We start from the raw sequence: 22,621 nt of genomic DNA on the forward strand, positions 1-22,621 counted from the left end.
AAGAGGCACTACCTCAAAAATGGAATAACCATTTTGGGTGACTTGTGTTCTGAGGTCAATTTCCTGTTTACAAAATCATACTAATCTGAGGTAAGGATTGTTTTCTTATTTTTCACCTTTAAAAGTAACTAAATTACATTTTACATAATAAAACATTTTTAGGTACGAATGTTCAAAATTATATTTTTGTACTAAGTAGAGGAGAGAATGAAGTGTCTTGATAGTAGCTATAGTCCAATGTTAAGATGAACTGATATACAGCCCTAATTAGCACATATCAGCACACAGTGACTCTGGGGCAAGTTGTCACGAGACAACTTTTGCCACTATAAATTGACACATTGAACTTGCCAAAAAATCATTGTGATATTGCATAATCAGCAACTAGGTTTCTCGCAGTAGTACTAATGTTTTTGTAAAGTTATTATTATATACAATACATACAGTTTAAAACAGTGGACATATCACTGGACTACTCAAAACAGGCTTTTAGCGAAGTCAGACTATTAAATTCATGCTCGTACCCAAGACCAGATGAAAAAAAGAAGAAAAAAAAACTATATTCAGAATGACGAATATAGCGTGACAATTTATCCACTGACCGTGCTAATTGTAAAGTGTAAAAAATGCCATCACAAAACACTATGCTGATACCAATCATGATTCCTCCTCTCATACACTTCAGTTTGTAGGTTTGGAGCAGGTTAAACTTTCAGAGAGAGATATTAAAATATCATATTGGAGATGAAAGGTTATTACTGAAAGAGGATTATTGGATTTTGCACCTTCAAACAATCAAACCTTCTGATGACATTAATTATGGTTATCTTATTTTATCATAATGTATGTATTAGAGTCTCTATTCTTCTTAGTCTAGTATTGTTACGTTAATCTTTTGCTCATTTGTATTTCAATATACAGTATACAGTTTTCCTTGCACCAATGTCCACATAACCAAGGAGAGAAATGTGGTGCTTTTATTTTGAAATTGTTTCTCATTTATCAAACAGGAAGTTAAAACATTAAACTCACACCATAGACTGATTTAGAAGCACATGTTGGGTTCTCTACAGATTGCGTAGTAAACTAGATAGATTATTTTAACTAACTAAAGAAACGCATTTGAAACATACGTAAAGATTTCACAATGCCGAAAGTCAAATCCGAAAAGAGAAGCAGACAACACCAGGAAGTTAAAAGTCAAGGTTTGTTTTTAAATGAGCTTATGGTCGTTTGATTTAGGTGTACAAGCATGCTAAGCTCGCCAGTTAGCGTACTGTGTTTAGCTATATTGTTAATACGAGAAAAAACTCCCTAACATTACCATTCTACGGAATGTTCCGTAAATTCATCTACAGTCCTATTGTAGATCACCAATCTGCTCGGCAGGTTACGTGCCAAGGAGGTAGCCACTGGCTACAGTCGTACTATAAAAGGGAATAAAGTACAGTAGGCTTACTGAACAGTTAACATAATGGAAACAAATAAGGAGCAGAGCCACTATTCGCCTTAAAAACGTCGTCAGTCTCTCTTGGAATGCTGTCATACCGTTCAATAACTGTGGCGGAATATCGGGCCAATCAGAAGTAATGTTCTTTGAGGGATAAAGTTACGTCGGGGTTCCAAAGCATCCCAAGAAAGTTCAAGTCGGTTTTCCTAACTGAAATTTGCGACCACTATTCTCTCGTATTCACCAAAGGTCGTCATGGTTCCCTATCTATGTTTGGCAGCTTTTGTGACCGATGCACCTATAATTCTGGCGTCCTGCGATTTGGCTTCTCTGGAAGTACGGCTTCGTGTTATCTCGCGTACAAAGTGGTGATCAGGCCTCTTCAATAGCTAACACACTGCTACCCATGTGGTTTTTCTTTTATTTTGTCCAGTCTATCAATCTGAGTTGCAAGCATGTTCCATTACTCAGTTGAGGGGTATGTTTTCCTGCATTGACTAACTCACAATACTGATGGCTTTAGAATTGAAGCCGTCCCAATGTTTATGTTCTAAAAGCAATATTGATAATCCATTGTGCACTATTCTTGGTGTGTGTCAGCTGTGGCTAGCAATGGCAATGCATGAAAGGCTTGATATGAGGTCATCATTTCTCCCCTCTCTTTGCTTCCCACAAGGTATAATGTTCAACACTGGAATCGGGCAGCACATTTTGAAAAACCCATTGGTGGTCAATGGCATTATTGAGAAGGTAAGCAAAGCTTGATTTCTTGGTTTTGATGTCATTTGATACATCTACAGTACTTGGCACATACTTTATGACCACAGTAAAATGAAGGTGCAAGGTCCATATGAAAATTTCCACCCCAAAATAATTATAATCATGTTTGCAGGCAGCTCTTAGACCAACAGACGTGGTGCTGGAGGTCGGACCAGGAACTGGTAACATGACCGTCAAACTGCTGGAGAAGGCAAAAAAGGTGTTGTCACAAGATCACTCAGGAGGTTATATTACAGAATATAAACCTGCTACCAACATGGCAGTGAAATATTAGTAGTTGTTGTCTACTGTAGCCTAAAAAAGTGAGCTCCATACATTAAATATTTTGGCAGTTTGAGTTTTTGAAGGCTGGTATTTAAATGGGCACTGTGCATTGCTGACATGATGGTTTTGGTCTTTTCACTAGGTTGTTGCTTGCGAGCTGGACACCAGGCTTGTTGCTGAACTTCAGAAGAGAGTGCAGTGCACGTAAGCCTTGTACAGCATCTTTGTAACTGTACCATTTTATACTATATTCACCAAAATAATACAGGAATTTAGATCACAATAGATCTATAGATTGATAGTTTTCTTTTTCTTCTGGCACATTCATTCTTTCAAAATAAGAGACAACAAAAAAAAAAAAACAGAAAAATAGAAACACTAAATTGAGTTTTGTATTGAGAATCTCCACTAGGCTTAGTCTGACTCTGTGAAACGAACCTTTAATGTAGACATTTAAAGTTAGGTCTTGCAAATACAGATGTGGCAGCAGCGATGCATCACCTGGTACACACGGGTGATCTGAATCACCTGGTACACACGGGTGATCTGAATCACCTGGTACACACGGGTGGTCTGAATCATCTGGTGCACACGGGTGGTCTGAATCACCTGGTGCACACGGGTGGTCTGAATCACCAGTTACCCACTTGTGGTCTTTCTTTTGCAGGCCAATGCAGACGAAGCTGCAGATCTTGGTGGGAGACGTGTTGAAGGCAGAGCTGCCCTTCTTTGATGTTTGTGTGGCCAACTTGCCTTATCAGGTACGAGACGACACAAACCCCTCAGAGACATTGCGCTTATTCTATTGTACGGTGAGGAGTGTTTCTGAAAGGGGCTGTTCTGTTTCTGTCTGGCAGATCTCATCGCCCTTTGTGTTCAAGCTGCTTCTTCATAGGCCGTTTTTCAGGTAAGGGGTCAGAACTCTTTTCATGACTGCATTCATGCCTTGTGTGAATTGTCACTTGATGATATTTTTAGGATATTTTTCTGCCTTATAGATTTCTAAGGTAGATCACTAAGGGCACAGTTTCTGATGGATCATAAATTGTCTCCAGTGTTCATAGCTACAGGATTTTTTGCCAGCTAGCAAAATATAGCTATTAGACATTCAAAGAAATTGATAATTTACAATGGTTATGGAAGTGTCTAATGATAGTGTTGCGAGTCATTTTCTTAATACCTGTTTATTTTACATTTGTGCCAAGCATTAATTTTGCACCATTTATATCCTGCTGTCTCAAAGAATTGCAGTGCCTGTCTATTGATAAACTGTACTGCAGAAGTGATGAAAAGCTGAGGGAATTATACCTGCGTGTACAGGAAAACCGATTCATAATGAACCTCCCACCTTACAAAAACCAGCAGACGAGACCCTGTTTTCGTATAAATGAGGTTTACTTCTGCAGTGTTTATTTTATTTTTGTAGCAACGCGTTGCCTCGTTGTGAGCGTGGGAATTCTGAAGCCTGGCTTTTCTCCAGCCTTCCGCTGTAACCCTGCGGACCGTTATTGCCTCACCAGGTGTGCGGTGCTGATGTTCCAGCGGGAGTTCGCCATGCGGCTGGTGGCCAAACCTGGGGACAAACTCTACTGCCGCCTGTCCATCAACACGCAGCTGCTGGCCCGCGTGGACCACCTGATGAAGGTCCGTCCAATCACGGCAGTCACATCAGCGTGCATTTAGAAGAGCGCATTCTGCAACGACTGTGTTCCAGTACAGTACAGGACACCCAGTGGCTTAAGTCACAACACCACACATACTTTTATTAGAGTTATGTCGAACAGGAGCAGATACAGCCGAGATGCAGAGTATCTCTCCCTGAGTAGTATACGGGAAGAAACCTGTATCGGACAGGGTTACAGATAGCATGCTCAGAATTGGCTTGAGATCCAGGGCAGATTGCGAATCGATTGAAGGGAGAAAAATCTGTGATCAGCAGTGAAAGAATCTTACTGAAATTGGATGAACGCACATGCATAAGAGTGTAAGTTTGAAAGTGTGTTTGTTGTTCTGGCAGAACACGGACACGGACTGGCTTTTGCAGAAAGGGTCTGGTGTGTCCTTCTCCTGGTCTGGTTTAATCAATGCGTGTTCTTCCAGCTGTCTTTCATTCGTTGGCTCACGTTTTCTTTGCACTTACAGGTGGGGAAGAACAACTTTCGGCCTCCTCCTAAAGTGGAGTCCAGCGTGGTCAGAATAGAACCAAAAAATCCTCCCCCGCCAGTTAACTTTCAGGTACCTCCCCTTTTGGATGACAGTAACGGTTGCTCATGTTTACATCACATTTTAGTCATTTGGCAGATGCTTTTAATCCAAAACGACTTACAAGTGCATAGGTTCTTCCACAAGTTAAAGCATCACATCCATAACTAGTAAAATACAGATGAAGGGCTGTTCTAAACAAAAGTACAGTCATCGTAAGTGCAATTTATGTATAAAAAATTTCTGTAATTTTTTTGGGTTAGACAAGTGGGATATCGGAAAGGAGGGGGGGCTGATTGGTTATCAGGCGGGAGACCGGCTAGGAGGGAGTTGCAGTAACCCAGGCGGGAAATGATGAGCGTTAGGGTTTATGGCTATCATTTTGACAAGATATCCCAGGAGACTGTGCTTTCCAAACCACAGTCCACACAAGCCCACCAGAGTAGAGTTGCGTCTCTCTCAGACCCTCTCTTTGAGCTGCTCATTGGGACCCCTGCAACAATTGCTGTTGATACAGTCAGAATTTTCTTCTGGGTCCTGGGGCACATCATTGCCCGTCAAGCCATTTAGCAATTTGTTGAACTTGATGTGTGTTCAACAAATGCGTTTTAAATGAACATTCAATTTAGTTCACCAACAATTTTTTAAATATAAATGCATGCGACTTACTGTCCAACAATACCAGTTTTGCGGATACATTTTTCTCCTGGGATTTATTTTTTAAAGGTTTTTATTCACCACACACTACATTTTCAAACTGTTACCGGTTGTGGCAAACATAAAAAATGTTTCACGTTGGAATGTTGGCGAACGTTAACAAACGCTAACGTTTGCCCTTTGAATGCATGTCTGGTTGCTGCTTATCTGTAGGTCTCTAGCCTTCCACTGTAACCATGCCAATTATTACATCACAAACTGGTGGCCTACATGGATGAGGTCACCCTCCCGAACCCTCATTACATAACTCTTCTCTTGTTCCCAGAATCAATATAATAGAGTATGAATTATGACTGGGCATTACTGGAAAGTTAATTTTTCTTCCCTTTGCTTTTCAGGAATGGGACGGCCTTGTGAGAATAGCATTTATAAGAAAAAATAAGACTCTCAATGCAGCATTCAAGTAAGTGGAGTTAAGGAAATATGAGTAAGCTTGCTGTCCAGATGAACATTTGCTAAATAAGGCTGTAAGCAATGAGTCTTATCTATTATTTCAGATCCACAGCAGTTGAGCAACTGTTGGAAAAGAATTACAGGATTCACTGTTCTGTGCACAACATTGTAAGTAAACATTTAAAACCTTGTTAAAATTCTGATCTTATCAGGAAGAACCTGATGTCACTCTGGCGTGCTTTTACTTGTAATTTCACCCTTCCGCTACTTCCTCGTTCTATAACAGGAAATCCCAACAGACTTCAGCATCGCGCAAAAAATAGAGGGAGTTCTCCGGGAAACAGAGTTTGGTGAGAAGCGTGCTCGGTCCATGGACATCGATGACTTCATGGTGTAAGTACAGAACCACTTCACCATCTTCAGTGTGTACACTCACTCAGAAACATGACATGTAGAATATGATTTTATTCTTTTTCCAATGATATACACTTATAAATGTATTATTATTTAAAATCTTTTTGCATGAATCTGGAATTAAATCATAATTGATTTCCTTCCTCAGGCTTCTCCACGCTTTTAATTCAGCTGGGATCCACTTCTCCTAAATGGACCATTTTCAGGAATGCCAGGATCGATGGATGCCATGCCAGTGATGAAGTGATTCTCATGGACAATGAATCTGCCACCTTGAATGAACATTATGGATTGTGTCATGTCGGCCAAGATTCCTTGGAGATTCCCCAAGAATCCATGCTTTCCAAATGAATACCTGAGCTGAACATGCATTTGTGAAACCCTGTCATTTGTCCTGGGCCTTGTTGTGTTTTCTAAATGCGGGTTGAGGTATATTAGTTTGCTCTCAAGACTCTCACAGAAGGACACTGCAGTTATGTAAGGTATCATTACCCAGTCACATTTGTCAGTGTGCTGAAGGATGTGTATTTTACTGTAGAAAGATTTAGAACTGCAGGACTGAGACCTACATGGAAATGAGTCAACCTGCAACTGCAATGCGCATAAAGTATGTGCATTTCACAGAGAAGGTGGGTCACCCCTCTGATAATAGGCACTGTGTAATATCCGATGGATCTGACTCACTGTGGCCATTAAAGACCCCGTGACACCCATTGCTAAGAGCAAGTGTTCCCTGGTATCCTGGCAAAATTCCCAACCTGGCTATTTCAACCTTCCACCGAACCATCCCATGATTTAACAGACTGAATCTCTCCTCCACCTCAGCTGATGTGTGTTCAGCATCTGGTGGAGGAGGGTGCTACGTATTGAGGCAAGTTTCCCCCTCATCACCGTAAAGTTTTCAGGTCCTGGCCAGTGAGGAAAAGTGGTATATAAATGCAAGGAATTATTAAATCAATTATTTAATTCAGTAATTGAGTTCAAATTGAGTAGTTAGGAAAGGTGCCTCCCTTCAGCAGGAAGTGCAGAATAACACAGTTCTTTTATACACATTGCACTGCGAATGCATGTGCAGAGATACTCCTAATGTACATCAAAGCTGTTTTAAGTTATGTGCATGTGCTGGTTTTTAAGAGGCATATTATTTAAAAACGTACTGTAAACCTGGTCAGGGCTCGAGTGAGATGGAGCTCAGGTTCCAGTGGAGAAAATTCCCACCGATTGATTTTGGAAGCAGCAACAGTGTGACGCATTTCGGAATCTTGGTTCGTCAGCCAGCTGGTGGAAAGTCAGAGGTGTGTGCCCTTGAGTGTGGTTCTGTACCTGGAGTGCTTGGGTAAATATCTGGCTGTGTTAAATGGGTCTGAAGCGTGCAGTACAAATGATCCAAGTGAAGGTCATCTGCAAAGCAAATAAAAATCAAGCCAGCCAAGGTGCCCTTCACTTAAGAGTTTTAGGAGTGTCTCCATCCCTTCAACCTGGGCTGGGGGGTTTTCTCCAGGGCAGCGTTGCTTCACTCCAGGTCCTGTGGGCCACAGTGTCTGTAGGTATTGGCTCCAGCCATGCACTACACTACCTGTTGTCACTAATGAGCTACTTCCTGAACCAAGGAGGTGAACTAATTAGTGAAAGTATAGTTTGAAGTATAGTGCATGGCCGGAGCATATGTGGCCCGCAGGAACTGAAGCTAAGTAATGCTGCTGTAGCCTGTGGCTACATTTCAGTTAATGGGAATACATTAAAACGAATGGCGGAAAAAGATTGTATTCTGCTAACCACTTGGCCTCCACTGAAAAATGCAAATAAAATATTAAAAATCACTGCTAGTAGGGCTCAAATTATACCTATAGCTATGCCTGTATTGGTAGGCATTTTCTAAATGTCTAATCGTGATTATTTTTAGTGCCCCTAGGTAAAATGTGGTAAAGCCACTGTTGTATACTGCTAGGGGATGAAGGATGATCAAGGTTTTGTAGAGCAACAGTGAGGCTTGCAACCTGTAGGATCTCAAGAATTTGAACTGAATGTAATTATGATGGCATTTATACTTCCTACCCTTATGCTTACATTTGAAATACGTCTGTTCCTTGAATAGGCACGGAATAGAATAGAATAGAAAATAGAATAATTCCTTGAATAGAATGAGACCAGCGATAACCACTCTCTGCTACATGTTCACTGCATCACATAAAAATGAGTGGGGCCCACATGCTAAGTAACATCTATTGCATTATAAGCTATCCCCAAAAATGTGATTCAAATGGTAAAATTGCATGGGAAAACTTTGTACCATGTTAAAAGTAAATGAGTGCTTGATAACGTACAGAACTTTAGAGACAAGCTGTAAAAACAAGAAGATACAAAGGAAACTATTGTACACGGGCAATTAACGCTGCTTTATTCAGACAGTTGGCCGTTTATAAAGTGTCTTCATAAAGGGCAGCTTTGCTCTAAAGAAACGGCTATTTACAGCATGGACAGGTGACACGGTCATGTCTATGGAGATCAGGGGTTCGACTGAATTCACCGAAATTCAGTTCCTCATACCACAATTTTTTTCAGTCCAAAAACTGAATTTTAATTCACTGAACTCCCTAAAAATGGAATAAATTCCAACCCTGATAGGGATGGTTAATTACAATCGGCTGGTTTGTGCATGCATACATTTTTTCAAAACCTGCCCGACCAACGTCTCGTGATAAAACCATTACAAGTTCAACACAGGTTACCAGAAGTGGAATTCTAGTCTTTTTTTTTTACTGAATGTATATATAGGAGTGGAGGCAGGGGGGGAGAGGTGAAAAACACTTTTTCAACACCATGGGGGGGGTCTCTCATATACAACACAAAAATATCTTGTGGATGGGAATAGTCTCTGAAGAGAGTTTGTGGTGTGGCCTGGTTTGGTCGGCCGGTATTAAAGGGTTTAGTGGCCGTTTACCCACCGGACCGCCGGGCTTAAAGGGCACGAGGCCGTTTGGGGTTGATCTGCTTGCTGGCCTGTTCCTCTTCCTGGAGCGTAGAACGAAACGACTTCACTTTATCTGTCCGGGAAACAAAATGGAGGATTGGTAATGAGGTAATGCTCATCGGAGCACTGGAGACTAGCGAGTCATACACACGGCCAGTTAATACGATGCCGGGCTGAAAAGCGCATACATTTAAAGAAGGAATCCTAAGGTCTAAGGTGGACCTGACGAAGATCCGCTGGGATCAAAACGTTTGTACTAAAGGTGTGTAAGGAGCATATCAGTGTGCAGACTTTTCATCAGTCTGAGTAAAACACGTTTCAGCCTATAACACAACGGCTGTAGTATAAAAATAAAAGAAAATAAATAATCTTGGACAGTACAGTTCCAGTACACAGTGGGACATGAAGCAGATGGTGAATGAGTGAGATTGCAATAAAAATTTGTTGTGTTCAGTTGCATCTAATTTCTATTGTACAAATGAACTAGAACTCTAAAACTTAAATTGGTTTGTATATTCCATTTTCATTTCATATTGGATATATTTCAGCCACTATGCAAGCAAGACCAGATCAACAATTTAATTTTTACGTAAACAGGCCTGTACCCAATCAACATTTCCCCTTGACGCAGTACATTTTCTTCACAAATTTTGTGAGACTCAGTTATTAATTAACTTAGCCAAGCTGTCTTTGTAAGGAGAAAAACAGGGAAAAAAGAAAAATAGAAACCCAGACAAACGCAGTCTTTGTTCTCGGACAAAGCCTGGGATGAGTCCAGCTTGTTACCTCTCAGCTCGGTGAGGATCTCGATCTTCTGATCCAGTATTTGCTCCAGTTGTGTGGCGTAGGACTCCACGTCATAATCCACCTCCTCAGTCATCTCCAGCAGAACCTTCTCATCCTCCAGCCAGCGTATGGACTCCTGCAGAGACCGGCCCCCAGCCCACACTTTCAGCACAACCACTCCTCAACACATTTAAAAATGAAGCTGCATCCAAAGGGAAGACCATTATTTTAATGGAGATGTAGAAATTTGATCTCACATCAAGGAAACAATGCTGATGTCACTGAACCCGCAACACAAAATTACAGGTTATTTACCGATGCTATGGTACCAAATGAGAAGAAAGCAAAATCCCAGGACAGACTCTTAATGTTGGAAGGGTAGCGGTTTGAGTTAGAGTCAGGTTTAGGGATGGGATTAAGGCTGGGCTCAAGGTCAAGTTTAGAGTCAGGGGTTAGAGATGGGGTTATGGCTGACCTCAGGGTCAAGTTTAGAGTCAGGGGTAGAGGGTAGGGGTGGGGTTTGGGCTGGGGTCAGGTTTAGTGTCAGGGTAGGGGCAGGGTCAGGTGGGTTAATGGTCATATAAGGGATGTATAGGGGATGTATAAGGGATGTATAGGGGATGTATAGGGGATGAATAAGGATGTACAGGGGATGTATAGGGGATGTATAGGGGATGAATAAGGATGTATAGGGGATGTATAAGGGATGTATAGGAGATATATAGGGGATGTATAGGGGATGAATAAGGATGTATAGGGGATGTATAGGAGATATATAGGGGATGTATAGGGGATGTATAGGGGATGTATAAGGGATGTATAGGGGATGTATACGGGATGTATAGGGGATGTATAGGGGATGTATAAGGATGTATAGGGGATGTATAAGGATGTATAGGGGATGTATAAGCAGAGATCGGCGCTCTGCGGGGTTCACCTGAAAGACGGCCCTGTGGTCCTCCAGCACCTGCTCCTCCATCTCCACCAGCTGAGACACGGCCTCGTGGAAGGTGAAGAGCTGCGGGGAGACTTCCTCTTCCTGTGCAGAGAGACACGCGTCACCCACACTATCAACCGCAAGCACCCCATCAGCTACACGCTATCAGCTACAGGCTATCAGCTAAACACTATCAGCTACAGGCTATCAGCTAAACACTATCAGCTACACGCTATCAGCTACAGGCTATCAGCTACAGGCTATCAGCTACACGCTATCAGCTACACGCTATCCGCTACAGGCTATCCGCTACAGGCTATCCGCTACACACTATCCGCTACACACTATCCGCTACACGCTATCAGCTACAGGCTATGAGCTACACGCTATCAGCTACACACTATCAGCTACAGGCTATCAGCTACACGCTATCCGCAACACGCTATCAGCTACAGGCTATCAGCTACACGCTATCAGCTACAGGCTATCAGCTATAGGGGTAGGGGAAGTTGGGCTGGAACACTGGCCAGGTCAGACCTTATATGGTCAAATGCAGGTTAGGGTGGGGTGTGGAAGGTTTGGACAGGATGATACTTAAGGGAGCCCATAGAGTCGCTCAGGGAGAATCTGCTTCACAGACTCCTGGTACTAAGTCTCCACATTACAGGATTTGAAGATATTGGAGTCAGTTAAATTTGTTTTCCTCCCTGCGACTAAATCTAATTCCTTACACGTGGATCACCCGACATGGATGTAAATACCCTCAAATTAAAGGTGGCAGCCAGTACTCTAACCTCGTATTCACAGCCGCAGTTCAAATTCAATGTGCCAAGAGTGCAGAGCCAAAAGAACAGAAATTGCACCACTGTCCAAATACTTACAGACTGCACTGAAGGGGAATGCTATCAGGTACCCATCCCTGATGCCTGCACACATACTGCTAAGTGCTACACGTGCACCCGTACACTGTTATGAACTCCGTTACCAACACACCGTTGCCCACACCATCCATCACCTGTCACTGACATGCCTGGCCGCAGTCACAGTATTTTTTAGTAGATATCGGACCCATATCAAAATTCTGAACGGACAAATCAATTTAAGAAAAAAAACTGTGAAGAAGACAAGCCGCCATTTTGGCTCCAGGCTGAAAAAAGCCGGGCTCCATAGTGCACCGACTCCAATGGCAGCCCGCGGAAAGTGGAAGGAGGGGTTGTGGGTTTGGAGGGGGGCCTTACGTTCTGTTCACAGAGCAGCTTCAGGTCGTCGCGCTGTGGGGAGCTGCCCATCCCCCACTGGGCCTCCAGCACGTCCAGCTGGGTCATGCCGTGGATGTTGGCACGCCCATCCAGGACCACGCTGGGGTCCACCGTGAGCTCCTTCACTCTGAGGGTGGGGAGGTAGCATGTTAGCGCCGCGGGAGTCCTGCTAGCCTCAACTGCTGCTGAACGTCCAGTTCCCATCACATAAATTCACCCGTATTTAAACATTACAGCACTAAACTGAAGGGATCACAATATTCTGATATCAGGTTGATTTGCAAGAAGCATTACGTCAAATTAGTTTGTCATCTTAGCATATGTATAACATATAAACAGGTTTCCCCCTGTAAATATTCACATGCTGTCACCCGTGGTATCTCTTTACATGAAGACCAGGACACAAAGCAGGAGCACTGATGCAGGAGCAGATGAAGGGGGTAAACACTGCATGCAGTGCGTCGGTAATGCTGCACAGAAACATGGAAATGTTCAAACGCAGGGGAAGTCCACCAGAACTCACAATCCCATGCCTTTCCCCACCCCTTACAATGGAGAAACCTTCAGAACGTCCTCAAAGCATCCTCGTCACTGAGAGGCAAAGGCCCACTGATCTTTATACCGTGTGGATGGGCTGGGGGCAGGCCAGCTCACAGCAGGAAATGAGCTCAAAATCCCAGATTGTCCCCCCAATTTTCCTATCCCCCCTCATCCCCAAAAGCCAAATGGTCCTGCTGACATCAGGTGGAGATGGCAGACACGGCAATCGCCTACTCCCGCCTTTTCCCCACACACTGCAAACGCACCACCAATCACACACTGCCCATGTCGCTGCAGGGTAACGTGGTCAGCGTATTCCCAGTTGGTGCATCCGCAGGTGCCTGGTCTCACCAGGAGTGGCCGCTAGAGAGCGATGAGACCAAAGGAATGCCGGCTTACAGCCCATCATTCTCTGGCGAGGCTGAGCCAATTGCTGCCTTGCGATGTGGACGATGTGGGTGGCACAGGGCTCATGCTGTATAGCCCGAGTGACTGGCAGTGAAGCGTGCTGTTCTGTCTGACGCAGCTGCACTGGGGACGTTCTTCAGTTTGGGAGCGCTGCGTTCGTTTACAGACACGCAACGCAGCAGGACTTGAGCACAGCTGCCGTTTTAAAGGCAGGAGAAAGACACGGAATTCCGGCTTTCCCAAGCAGAATTCCCCTCGTATAAAAAAAACAAAGCAACAAAACAACAAAAAAAACAAAAAAAAAACGATGGAAACTCAAGGAACGGAAACCGAAACGCATGACCCTGGATAAATGAGGATGACGGAATGGGGCGGGGCGGGGGGAGGGAGGCGGGCGGGAGGCGAGCGGTCTGGAGCGGAGCGGAGGAGAAGTAGACCTGCTGGGCGAGGTGGCAAAGTCATCGTACTCATAGGTGGGCGACAGGTCAGAGCGGCCGCCCGCGCTCTGGGAGAAGGGAATGTCCGACGGACTTATTCCAAACTCCTTTACCCTGGAGGACAGGACGGAGAGCCGGCGGGACAGAGAGGGAGAGGGAGCAGTCAGGACAGGGCCACGCCATCCCCCACAATCCTCCAGCAAACACTCTCCTACCAAAACCCACAAACGGCCGACCAAAACATTTAGAAATCTACGGCTTTCAGGGGCATTGTCAGTGTGTGCTTAGCCCGGCCAGCTAGGGACCCTCCCTGGGGATCCCTCAAATAATTACCCACTCTTCCTACAATTACCCACTCTTCCAGGAAAAGGTCTCATCAATGTCAATGTACATTTAAGATCATAACGGTTGGGTAAATGGCAGATATTTGTAGTGAAAAGATCTCGGTAGCATTTAAAAGGCAAGCTTAGCACCTGCTTCAAAGGGCACAAGACAAAGCAGGGCACCACAGTTTAAAGATAATTACTCAAAGGGACACTCAACAGGACAAACTGGAGGAGACCCACACAGAAGAAAGATAAACTGTAGCGAGGGACTGGGAAGAAGAGGGACGGTCTTCAGGCTGAACAAAGCATGCCCTTCCTTCTTATGTTTACAGGTGCACTCACACAAGCTTGCCTTGTAATTTTAACAATTACATAAAAATGTGTCAAGAATTAATAAATACATTAATAGAATTTCCTTATACATCTGCATTTTGTGAGGACAACATACTTTTCCTGTATTTGCTCAGTTTTCGGGTTTTATTTATCACACTATGGTTAATAAGGGGGTAAATTCCAGTAGACCTTGGGTAAGAGATTTGAAAATGATCTATCAACAAGGAAGGGGTGGGGGGCGTATAGGGCAGAGCAGTAAGATTCCTGTTTTCCAGAAAGCCACATTCTCATACACACCTGAGGAGCATTAAGAGCTCAGAGCTCCACCCACCTGTTAGCGTATCTCAGCGTGTTTAGCGTGTTCTCACATGATGCCATTCCAGGGGAGATGGTGGCAATCTGTCCAGCAGGGAAAGACAAGGTTTAGGCCAACATTCCAAAAAGCCCACTTACAATTCCTGTGATCTGTATTATAAAACGGGCTGTTTCCATCCTGGATGTTGATTGGCTGAGACTGCGTTACACAGCGATTATAAATCCAATACAGCAACAGTTACTCAAACAGCCACAAACAGTAACTCTCTGCGCACAAACCGAAACTTACAAAAAATATTACAGAACAAATAATATTGTTTCATCAGTGTACCGTTCCTATGTATTGTTCCATTAAAAGCTCTATGGCACGATGACATGCTGCATCATGACTAGTCAGCATGAGGCAAACAACAGCCCTGTAGCCAGGACTGCATTCACCATGCTGTACAGCCTAACTTTATCTTGTAACTCTCTCTCTCTCTCTCTCTCTCTTACATTGGTCATTAAACTCACTTGTGTGAAAACATCGAATCCAGTTAAAGCATTTATATGAAAATAAAAGAGTGGAGAGGAACTTAATAATAAGGGTCAGGGGGGGACCTAACACTGCACCAATGGGATATTTTCATGTGATAAGAAGAAAAAGACTTTATGCCGTTATGAGTACTTCTGAGATGCCTTACCATACAGGTTCTGGAGTTCTCTCCGATGAAGGAGTCACGCAGGACCTGGGTGAGCTTGCTGGCTCTAAAGGGCGTGTGAGGCTTGTTTCGGCCCAGGGCTCGGATACACTCCTGCAGGTCAAACATTAAAATAAGATTTCGACTCAAAGCGCCGACAATTCAACGTGCTGCTCGCATTTAGCCCATTTTCACATTGTTCTCTTTTGCGTTAGGTTTGAGACCGCACACATTTCATGATTTTGCATGTTCTCCCCGTGTCTGAGTGGGTTTCCTCCGGGTACTCCGGTTTCCTCCCACAGTCCAAAGACATGCAGGTTAGGCTGATTGGAGTCTAAATTGCCCGTGGGTATGAGTGTGTGAGTGAATGGTGTGTGTGCCCTGCGATGGACTGGCAACCTGTCCAGGGTGTATTCCTGCCTTTCACCCAATGTATGCTGGGATAGGCTCCAGCCCCCCTGCGACCCTGTTCAGGATAAGCGGGTTCAGATAATGGATGGATGGATGGACAATTTTACTTTTTCGATTTAGTTAAAAGAAATTAAATGAATAAAAAGTGTTAATGCACCAGCACTTCTGAATGTTAAATTTGACAGAGAGATGTAGAGATGCTTGGTCAGGGTGAGGAGTCGACCTTGAGCGCCAGCAGGCTCTTGTTGATCTCGGCGCCCTCCAGGCGGGTCTGGCGGTCGGCGCTGGAGGTGTCGGCCCCGCGCTCGTTCCCCGCCAGGTCGATGAGCGAGAACTTCCCGTGCATCTTCCCCTTCCTCCGCAGAATGATCTGGAACACGGCGTGGCTGCGGGACGAGTGCGCGTTGGCCGAGGTCTGGCCCGACGTTCTGCCCGGCGACAGGGAAAACACAAACTTATGACAATGGGCTTGTAAGGGGAGGCCCCATCTTACAGACAACAATGCCTGGACACCGCTCTCCACTTCCTAACTGTACAGTGCCCAAATTACAGGAGATGGGAGCACTGGGTGCCATAAAAGACAGATGGCACTCCAACCAATACTGCTAGCGTTTGTAGTCCTAAAACCTGGAAGAGAGTTTGCAATATGTGAAACATAAAAAGGCATAAACTCTTGTTGCTTGCTCACAGAAGCTAGCTCAATAATTTGGCAGAACAACATTAGTTTACTAACGTTACATAGCAACCGCCTGGCACTATCTACCAGCAGCAGGAAATATTTTCTTTTACATTTTTCTTGCAATGAAATTGTTAACAAAAAAATATAAAAGCAAAAACTCACTCCAGGACATGATACATACAAATTTCATCACAGCTAAGGGGCGCTGTTCAGCCTAACTTGCAGACAATAAAATTTGTGAGTTATTGCTTAATTAAACCACACTGATTTAATTACACAATAGTGCTGAGTACAAAATATGTATGGTGAGGTGAGCAATTAAACACAGAGGGGAAATTAGAAACTTTTATTTCGATTTTTCTCTCCCTCGATTACCTGCAGCTGTTTCCTACTTCGATGAGCTTCAGGACGTCCTCTGTGCATTTGACCTCTCGCTCCTGCAGCCCCACGACCTGGACCTGCTGCTTCCCGTCCTCCAGAACCCGCAGCTTGGCCTTCCGGTTCAGCAGGTCGAACACCTGCAACCGAAGGGTTTTGGGGGTCAGTTCCAATTCAAGTTCAGAGAAGGAACTGAAATCCAATACACTGGCCAGAAAAAATCCCCACAGAATGAGGTTTTTTTTTTTTTTTTTCAATTCCTGAACTGAATTTCAAATCATTCCCTGAAGTGAAGTGGACCTGGCTCTAGCCCTGGAGGGACTTCAAAATCAATCACCCTCACCCAATCACAGTGCAGTACATTCTGCTCTCAAACACCCGCACCCAATCACACTGCAGCAAATTCTACTCTCTCACACTCCCGCACCCAATCACACTGCAGCAAATTCTGCTCTCAAACACCCTCACCCAATCACACTGCAGCAAATTCTGCTCTCAATCACCCTCACCCAATCACACTGCAGGACATTCGGCTCTCAAACACCCTCACCCAATCACACTGCAGCAAATTCTGCTCTCAAACACCCTCACCCAATCACACTGCAGTAAATTCTGCTCTCAAACACCCTTACCCAATCACACTGCAGTATATTCTGCTCCCAAACACCCTCACCCAATCACACTGGAGCAAATTCTGCTCTAAAACACCCGCACCCAATCACACTGCAGTAAATTATGCTCTCTCAAACACCCTCACCCAATCACAGTGAAGTACATTCTGCTCTAAAACACCCTCACCCAATCACACTGCAGTAAATTCTGCTCTCTCAAACACCCTCACCCAATCACAGTGCAGTACATTCTGCTCTCAAACACCCTCACCCAATCACAGTGCAGTACATTCTGCTCACCCAATCACAGTGCAGTATATTCTGCTCTCAAATACCCGCACCCAATCACATTGCAGTAAATTGTGCTCTCTCAATCTCTGTCATCCAATCACACTGCAGTAAATTCTGCTCTGTAAAACTCCTTCCCCCAATCACATTACCACATTCATACATTTATTTAAATGGGTCTACATCTTCAGGAGCTTAATAAATCAAACATTTTGTGCACTTGCCTTTCCACTGTAGATTTCAAAGAAGGTTGCATACACCTGCAGATCTAACTTCTTGTAGTTTGGCTTCTTCAACATGAGGAAAACATCCCGAGCTAAAAGGATAGAGAGTTTTAGTCAAGATGAGCAATTTGGGCATGTATACAGAGCACACTACTCCAGTACTAATTAACTGAAAGAGAAGGAACAGCAACCTCTGAATTGCAAAAAGGCAACACATTGCCATTTAAAGCCTATAATTGCACATAAAATCATCAAGGTCACTCAGTCAATTCAAGCAACAGTGTATTTTACCATTTCGTTTCAGTTTTGATTTGATAAACAATAAACATCCTCTCTTCCATTTCAGTAGTTGTTGTTCTTTCCCCCCCCCTTTTATTTCAACCCCCTGCCTGTTACTTTCTGAAAAAGATTTTTCTGGAAGTATTTACTTATTTTTTTTACATGGAACATTTGAATGCACATTACAGGCAGGCAATGTCAGAAACACTTTGTGACACTTTGATTGGCAGGTGGGGCACCTCCGTCATTGCGCCCTTCAGTAAATATAGATCTAATAAATTGATTACATGTAAAACAATCTTCCGGGAAGTCACTCTGGGATAAGAGTGCCTGATAGAAGGCTAAATGTAGCACACGTCAATTCTCACATGGATGAGTCTGCAGAATACATTTCCAGTTACTGTACCAGCTAATGCGTAGACTCCTTTAGAACAGTCCTGGTTCTTCCCAGAAAAATCTCCCCCCATTGTCTGAAAGAAAGGAAAGTATCAAACATTTCACATCAAAACTTTTCAACGTGCTTGACAGACATAAATAGGCATAAAATCAAAGTGCAATATAAGGCACAAAACTACAAACACAATGCACATTAAAGGAACAAAAATCTCAGTTTAATAATTTCACTAGAAAGTTCTGTAACACTGTAAATGCTAGCAGTCAGAGAATCAGGCTTCTAAAGATTTACTGAAGCTTTTAAAAACACTATACCCCTTTTCCTTCAAACAATCTACATCAGTCTAAATCCATCTTTGATTGAACCAGCAAACATTTAGGCAGCAGAAGAAACATGTCAGCCCTGGACAGAATGGGCAGACGTGATGCTCACGTGCGTTTTGCCGCTCCCTGTCTGTCCGTAAGCGAAGCAGGTGGCCATTCCCCGCTCAAATATGGTCTCCACCAGCGGCCGGGCGGTGAACCTGCGGACAGACCGGTTCAGATAGGTCTTGTTTTTGAGCTCCGGGGGGGGGGGGGGGGTGAGCACAGAGAGATGATATCCCAGCACCCTCTGGGGTGGACCCTTTCATTCACATCAGACAGCAGTGAAACACTTATGAGCAAGCTCACATTCTAAACAAGCTCACAGACTATCATTCTAAACAAGCTCACAGGCTATCATTCTAAACAAGCTCACAGGCTATCATTCTAAACAAGCTCACAGACTATCATTCTAAACAAGCTCACAGACTATCATTCTAAACTGCTCCAGTTTTATTCTGGTAAAAAAAGTAATGACAATCCAAAACCTTCTCATCTTTAACGACATAAAAATATATTCTAGTATTTATTAAATAAATACATTTACATCAATTGTGAAGCTTGAAACTTGAAATTAGTGTCAAATTCACCTGTAAACCATTTCATTGGTGGTGGAGTCGTCGAAGGCGTAGTCGAATCGGAAGGTCTGGTTCTCCAGGTACCTGGTGAGGTCCACCTTCTGTTTGGGCTCGTGGACCATGACCACGTCTTTACTGGGGATGGTGATCACATCAAGGTCCTTCATGGCCAGCTCTGAAAAGCGTTAGTTGGGAGGGGGGAGTATTATTACGGTTCAGTCTTATGTAGTACATTGTGCCGCAGGTGGATCCAAGCTGAAATAGTGAGTACAGTTACTCTTCTTAAGGCAGACTTTTTTTTTTTTTTTTTTTTCTTTTAACACATTTTTTTGGAACTATATTTCCCAGCAGGCTGTGGTGACAAAAACCCCTCAAACCAGGAAACAGGCTTCAGTATGGGCAGACATGTGGGGGCCATATGGGGGGCGTGTTCGGACCATTCCCGTGTTCTACCCCCTCCTGAGGGCCTGGCTGAGCCTCGTGTTAAAGACAGAGCTGCCCCACTGCGCCAAAGGGGGGCTCACTCAGGGGCATTAATCAGACCCCCACAGGCTGGTTTAATCCCGATAACACCCATCTGCCCTGCTTTCTCCCAGCTCATCCCCTGGACTCAGCCCATTGAACCCAGGCAGCAGCTACTCAAAGTCAGCCCCGAACTGGTACACAGCCCCCTGCACCAAGGGGGTAGAGCCGGGTGCTCTGGGTCTGTGCAAATCTAAACGTGTCATGTTAATGTTGTACCATTTAGAGGTCAGGTTCACTTCTGTTCACTTAGATATTAATTGTAAAAGGCTTTTTGACCAGGGGTGCCCAGATTTTTGCACACTACTGTATGCAGAATTTGTTAACTTGACGTATGGTTCATTATCTGCCAATTCTTGGTGCACATTAAAAAATAAATTATGAATTTCTTTAAATGAATATTTTATGATTATACTGATGAAGTAACTTGGATACAAATTGTTTTGATTACAGTAGCAGGACTAGCAGTTCCGCACAAAGCACATCAAAAAGAGGGAACGGAGAGTGTGATGTAAAATTGGGAGGTGTGCTAAGTTAAGGGGTTTGTGATGACAGTGTGGATTAATTGTCAGAGCTGTGGTTTGTGATGATACAGTGTGGTTTAATGCCGGGAGCTGTGGTTTGTGATGACACAGTGTGGTTTAATGCTGGGAGCTGTGGTTTGTGATGACACAGTGTGGTTTAATGCTGGGAGCTGTGGTTTGTGATGACACAGTGTGGTTTAATGCTGGGAGCTGTGGTTTGTGATGACACAGTGTGGTTTAATGCTGGGAGCTGTGGTTTGTGATGACACAGTGTGGTTTAATGCTGGGAGCTGTGGTTTGTGATGACACAGTGTGGTTTAATGCTGGGAGCTGTGGTTTGTGATGACACAGTGTGGTTTAATGCTGGGAGCTGTGGTTTGTGATGACACAGTGTGGTTTAATGCTGGGAGCTGTGGTTTGTGATGACACAGTGTGGTTTAATGCTGGGAGCTGTGGTTTGTGATGACACAGTGTGGTTTAATGCTGGGAGCTGTGGTACAGCCATGTGCTTGCTTCACCTTTTTTATTCAGAGGGCGTTTTCTGACACACACGCATATCCTGTGCTCCTCAATCTGCGGATTCAATCACACACGCTCGGTTAACACTGCAAAACAACATCAAAACACATCTGCCACTTTTATGTTCGGAAATATGATTTGACTGCAAGACAATCCATGTAGCAATCAATATTAAGCAGAACAACACGTGTATAAAATAAGTACCTGGTGTCACAGACCGTCTGGCTGGCACCATTTTTATCATGACTGGTGACCCCCACTCACCAGATCAGCAGTGGTTAAAGGCCGGTAGTCGAGGCTTGCTCTGAAGTCCCGGATCATGTACATGATCTCAGAGTTGGGGTTTGTGGCGTCCACGTCCTGTGAAAGAAAGTGTGAGACAGACACCCGGGGCCGATCAAACTTTTTATTTATTTATTTTTATTTATTTATATTTTTTAGGCCCTTTTTCAGCTTTATTGGACAGTATAGTATAGAGCGACAGGAAGAATGGGAGCGAGAGAGGGAAAGACATGCAACAAATGTCAGACGGTCGGATTCGAACCGCCAACGTCGCGGCTCGCAATGAGCATGCGGTCAGTGCTCTACAGGCTGCGCCACCGAGACACCCCGAGCCAATCAAACTTTAAAATTTAGGTAGTGGAGTTTACATAGAATCTGTCTCAATGTATAGCCGAGCCTGAACCCCCACAGAGCGAGCCAGAGGAACCCCTCGGGAGGAATCAGACAGGCCAGTCCTCCTCTGGCTGGCTCAGGGTAGGGGCTCCTAGGGTCCTGACAAGGTTACGCCCCTTTTCAATCCATCTAATCAGTGCAGGGTGCACTCTCAGAAATAATGGTACGAAAAGTACCCGAAAAGGTGCAAATGCTTGTCACTGGGGCGGTACCCTATTGGTGCATAAAATTGTACCCTTCGCCAGCAATATAGAATTAATTTGTCAATTTTTTGCCTGTAAAAAGTACACATTTGTGCCCACAGAGAACATTACTGTACTTCCAGGGTACATTTAGGAAATTAGATACAAAAAGAACGAAAATGTAACTGCAGGGAGCTTTGGGGAGGTGAGAGGAGCATTGGGGAGGTTTGGGGAGGTGCAGGGAGGTGTGAGGAGATTTGGGGAGGTATGAGGAGGTGCAGGGAGCTTTGGGGAGGTATGAGGAGGTACAGGGAGCTTTCGGGAGGTATGAGAAGGTGCAGGGAGCTTTGGGGAGGTGAGAGGAGCATTGGGGAGGTTTGGGGAGGTGCAGGAAGATATGAGAAGGTTTGGGGAGGTGCAGGGAGGTTTGGGGAGATTTGGCGAGATGTGGTTTGGGGAGGTGCAGGGAGGTGTGAGGAGGTTTGGGGAGGTGTGAGGGGGTGCAGAGAGCTTTAGGGAGGTGTGAGAAGGTGCAGGGAGCTTTGGGGAGGTGTGAGGGGGTGCAGCGAGCTTTAGGGAGGTGCAGGGAGGTGTGAGGAGCTTTGGGGAGGTGTGAGGAGGTTTGGGGAGGTACAGGAAGGTGCCGGGAGCTTCGGGGAGGTGCAGGGAGGTGTGAGGAGGTGCAGGGAGGTGTGACCCACTCACCTGTGCTCTCTTCTCCCTCAGCTCCTGCTGCTGCAGGCGCCTCCTCTCTCTCTTCTCCTGAAGCTTCTCCACCTCCTT

General features: G+C 44.4%; 2 protein-coding genes across 7 annotated transcripts in view; one reads left to right on the forward strand and one right to left on the reverse strand.

The window, feature by feature from the left end:
* The first annotated feature begins 1,050 nt into the window (after nt 1–1,050).
* On the forward strand, nt 1,051–6,934 carry dimt1l (DIM1 dimethyladenosine transferase 1-like (S. cerevisiae)). Of its 2 annotated transcripts, none has more exons than XM_061262932.1 (12): nt 1,051–1,205; nt 2,127–2,200; nt 2,343–2,429; nt 2,637–2,698; nt 3,162–3,255; nt 3,352–3,401; nt 4,015–4,138; nt 4,637–4,729; nt 5,752–5,816; nt 5,911–5,974; nt 6,093–6,199; nt 6,369–6,934. In XM_061262932.1, exons 1-12 carry the CDS (start codon nt 1,148–1,150, stop codon nt 6,409–6,411), a joined length of 921 nt encoding a protein of 306 aa, XP_061118916.1. In that variant the 5' UTR covers nt 1,051–1,147; the 3' UTR covers nt 6,412–6,934. The 2 variants fall into 2 exon arrangements, with proteins under 2 accessions (XP_061118916.1, XP_061118917.1); XM_061262933.1 differs by lacking the exon at nt 1,051–1,205 and adding an exon at nt 1,623–1,928.
* A 1,658-nt stretch (nt 6,935–8,592) lies between these two features.
* Nucleotides 8,593–22,621, reverse strand: part of kif2a (kinesin family member 2a) — a 40,582-nt gene continuing 26,553 nt past the window's right edge. For 4 of the 5 annotated variants that reach the window (XM_061263374.1, XM_061263376.1, XM_061263378.1 and 1 more), the window contains exons 6-21: nt 22,544–22,621; nt 21,246–21,341; nt 20,981–21,035; nt 19,429–19,591; nt 18,909–18,999; nt 18,489–18,552; nt 17,804–17,895; nt 16,678–16,820; nt 15,847–16,051; nt 15,216–15,326; nt 14,549–14,616; nt 13,559–13,672; nt 12,153–12,300; nt 10,915–11,016; nt 9,978–10,113; nt 8,593–9,264 (exon numbers count right to left, since the gene is read on the reverse strand). The exon at nt 22,544–22,621 is cut by the window's right edge and continues 23 nt beyond it. In XM_061263374.1, the coding sequence (XP_061119358.1) occupies nt 9,179–9,264; nt 9,978–10,113; nt 10,915–11,016; nt 12,153–12,300; nt 13,559–13,672; nt 14,549–14,616; nt 15,216–15,326; nt 15,847–16,051; nt 16,678–16,820; nt 17,804–17,895; nt 18,489–18,552; nt 18,909–18,999; nt 19,429–19,591; nt 20,981–21,035; nt 21,246–21,341; nt 22,544–22,621 (1,752 nt within the window). In that variant the 3' untranslated portion in view covers nt 8,593–9,178. The remainder of the gene's footprint in view (nt 9,265–9,977; nt 10,114–10,914; nt 11,017–12,152; nt 12,301–13,558; nt 13,673–14,548; nt 14,617–15,215; nt 15,327–15,846; nt 16,052–16,677; nt 16,821–17,803; nt 17,896–18,488; nt 18,553–18,908; nt 19,000–19,428; nt 19,592–20,980; nt 21,036–21,245; nt 21,342–22,543) is intronic. The other variant, XM_061263375.1, reaches the window with a different exon arrangement.

Source organism: Conger conger, chromosome 12, assembly GCF_963514075.1.
Source record: "Conger conger chromosome 12, fConCon1.1, whole genome shotgun sequence".
Classification (NCBI taxonomy): domain Eukaryota; kingdom Metazoa; phylum Chordata; class Actinopteri; order Anguilliformes; family Congridae; genus Conger; species Conger conger.

Excerpts from the sequence above, each read along its gene's own strand:
- dimt1l (XM_061262932.1), top strand. The coding sequence starts at position 1,148 with ATGCCGAAAGTCAAATCCGAAAAGAGAAGCAGACAACACCAGGAAGTT. Across the intron at positions 1,206-2,126 it reads CCAGGAAGTTAAAAGTCAAG|GTATAATGTTCAACACTGGA; the intron begins GTTTGTTTTTAA and ends GCTTCCCACAAG. Across the intron at positions 4,139-4,636 it reads GCGTGGACCACCTGATGAAG|GTGGGGAAGAACAACTTTCG; the intron begins GTCCGTCCAATC and ends TTGCACTTACAG.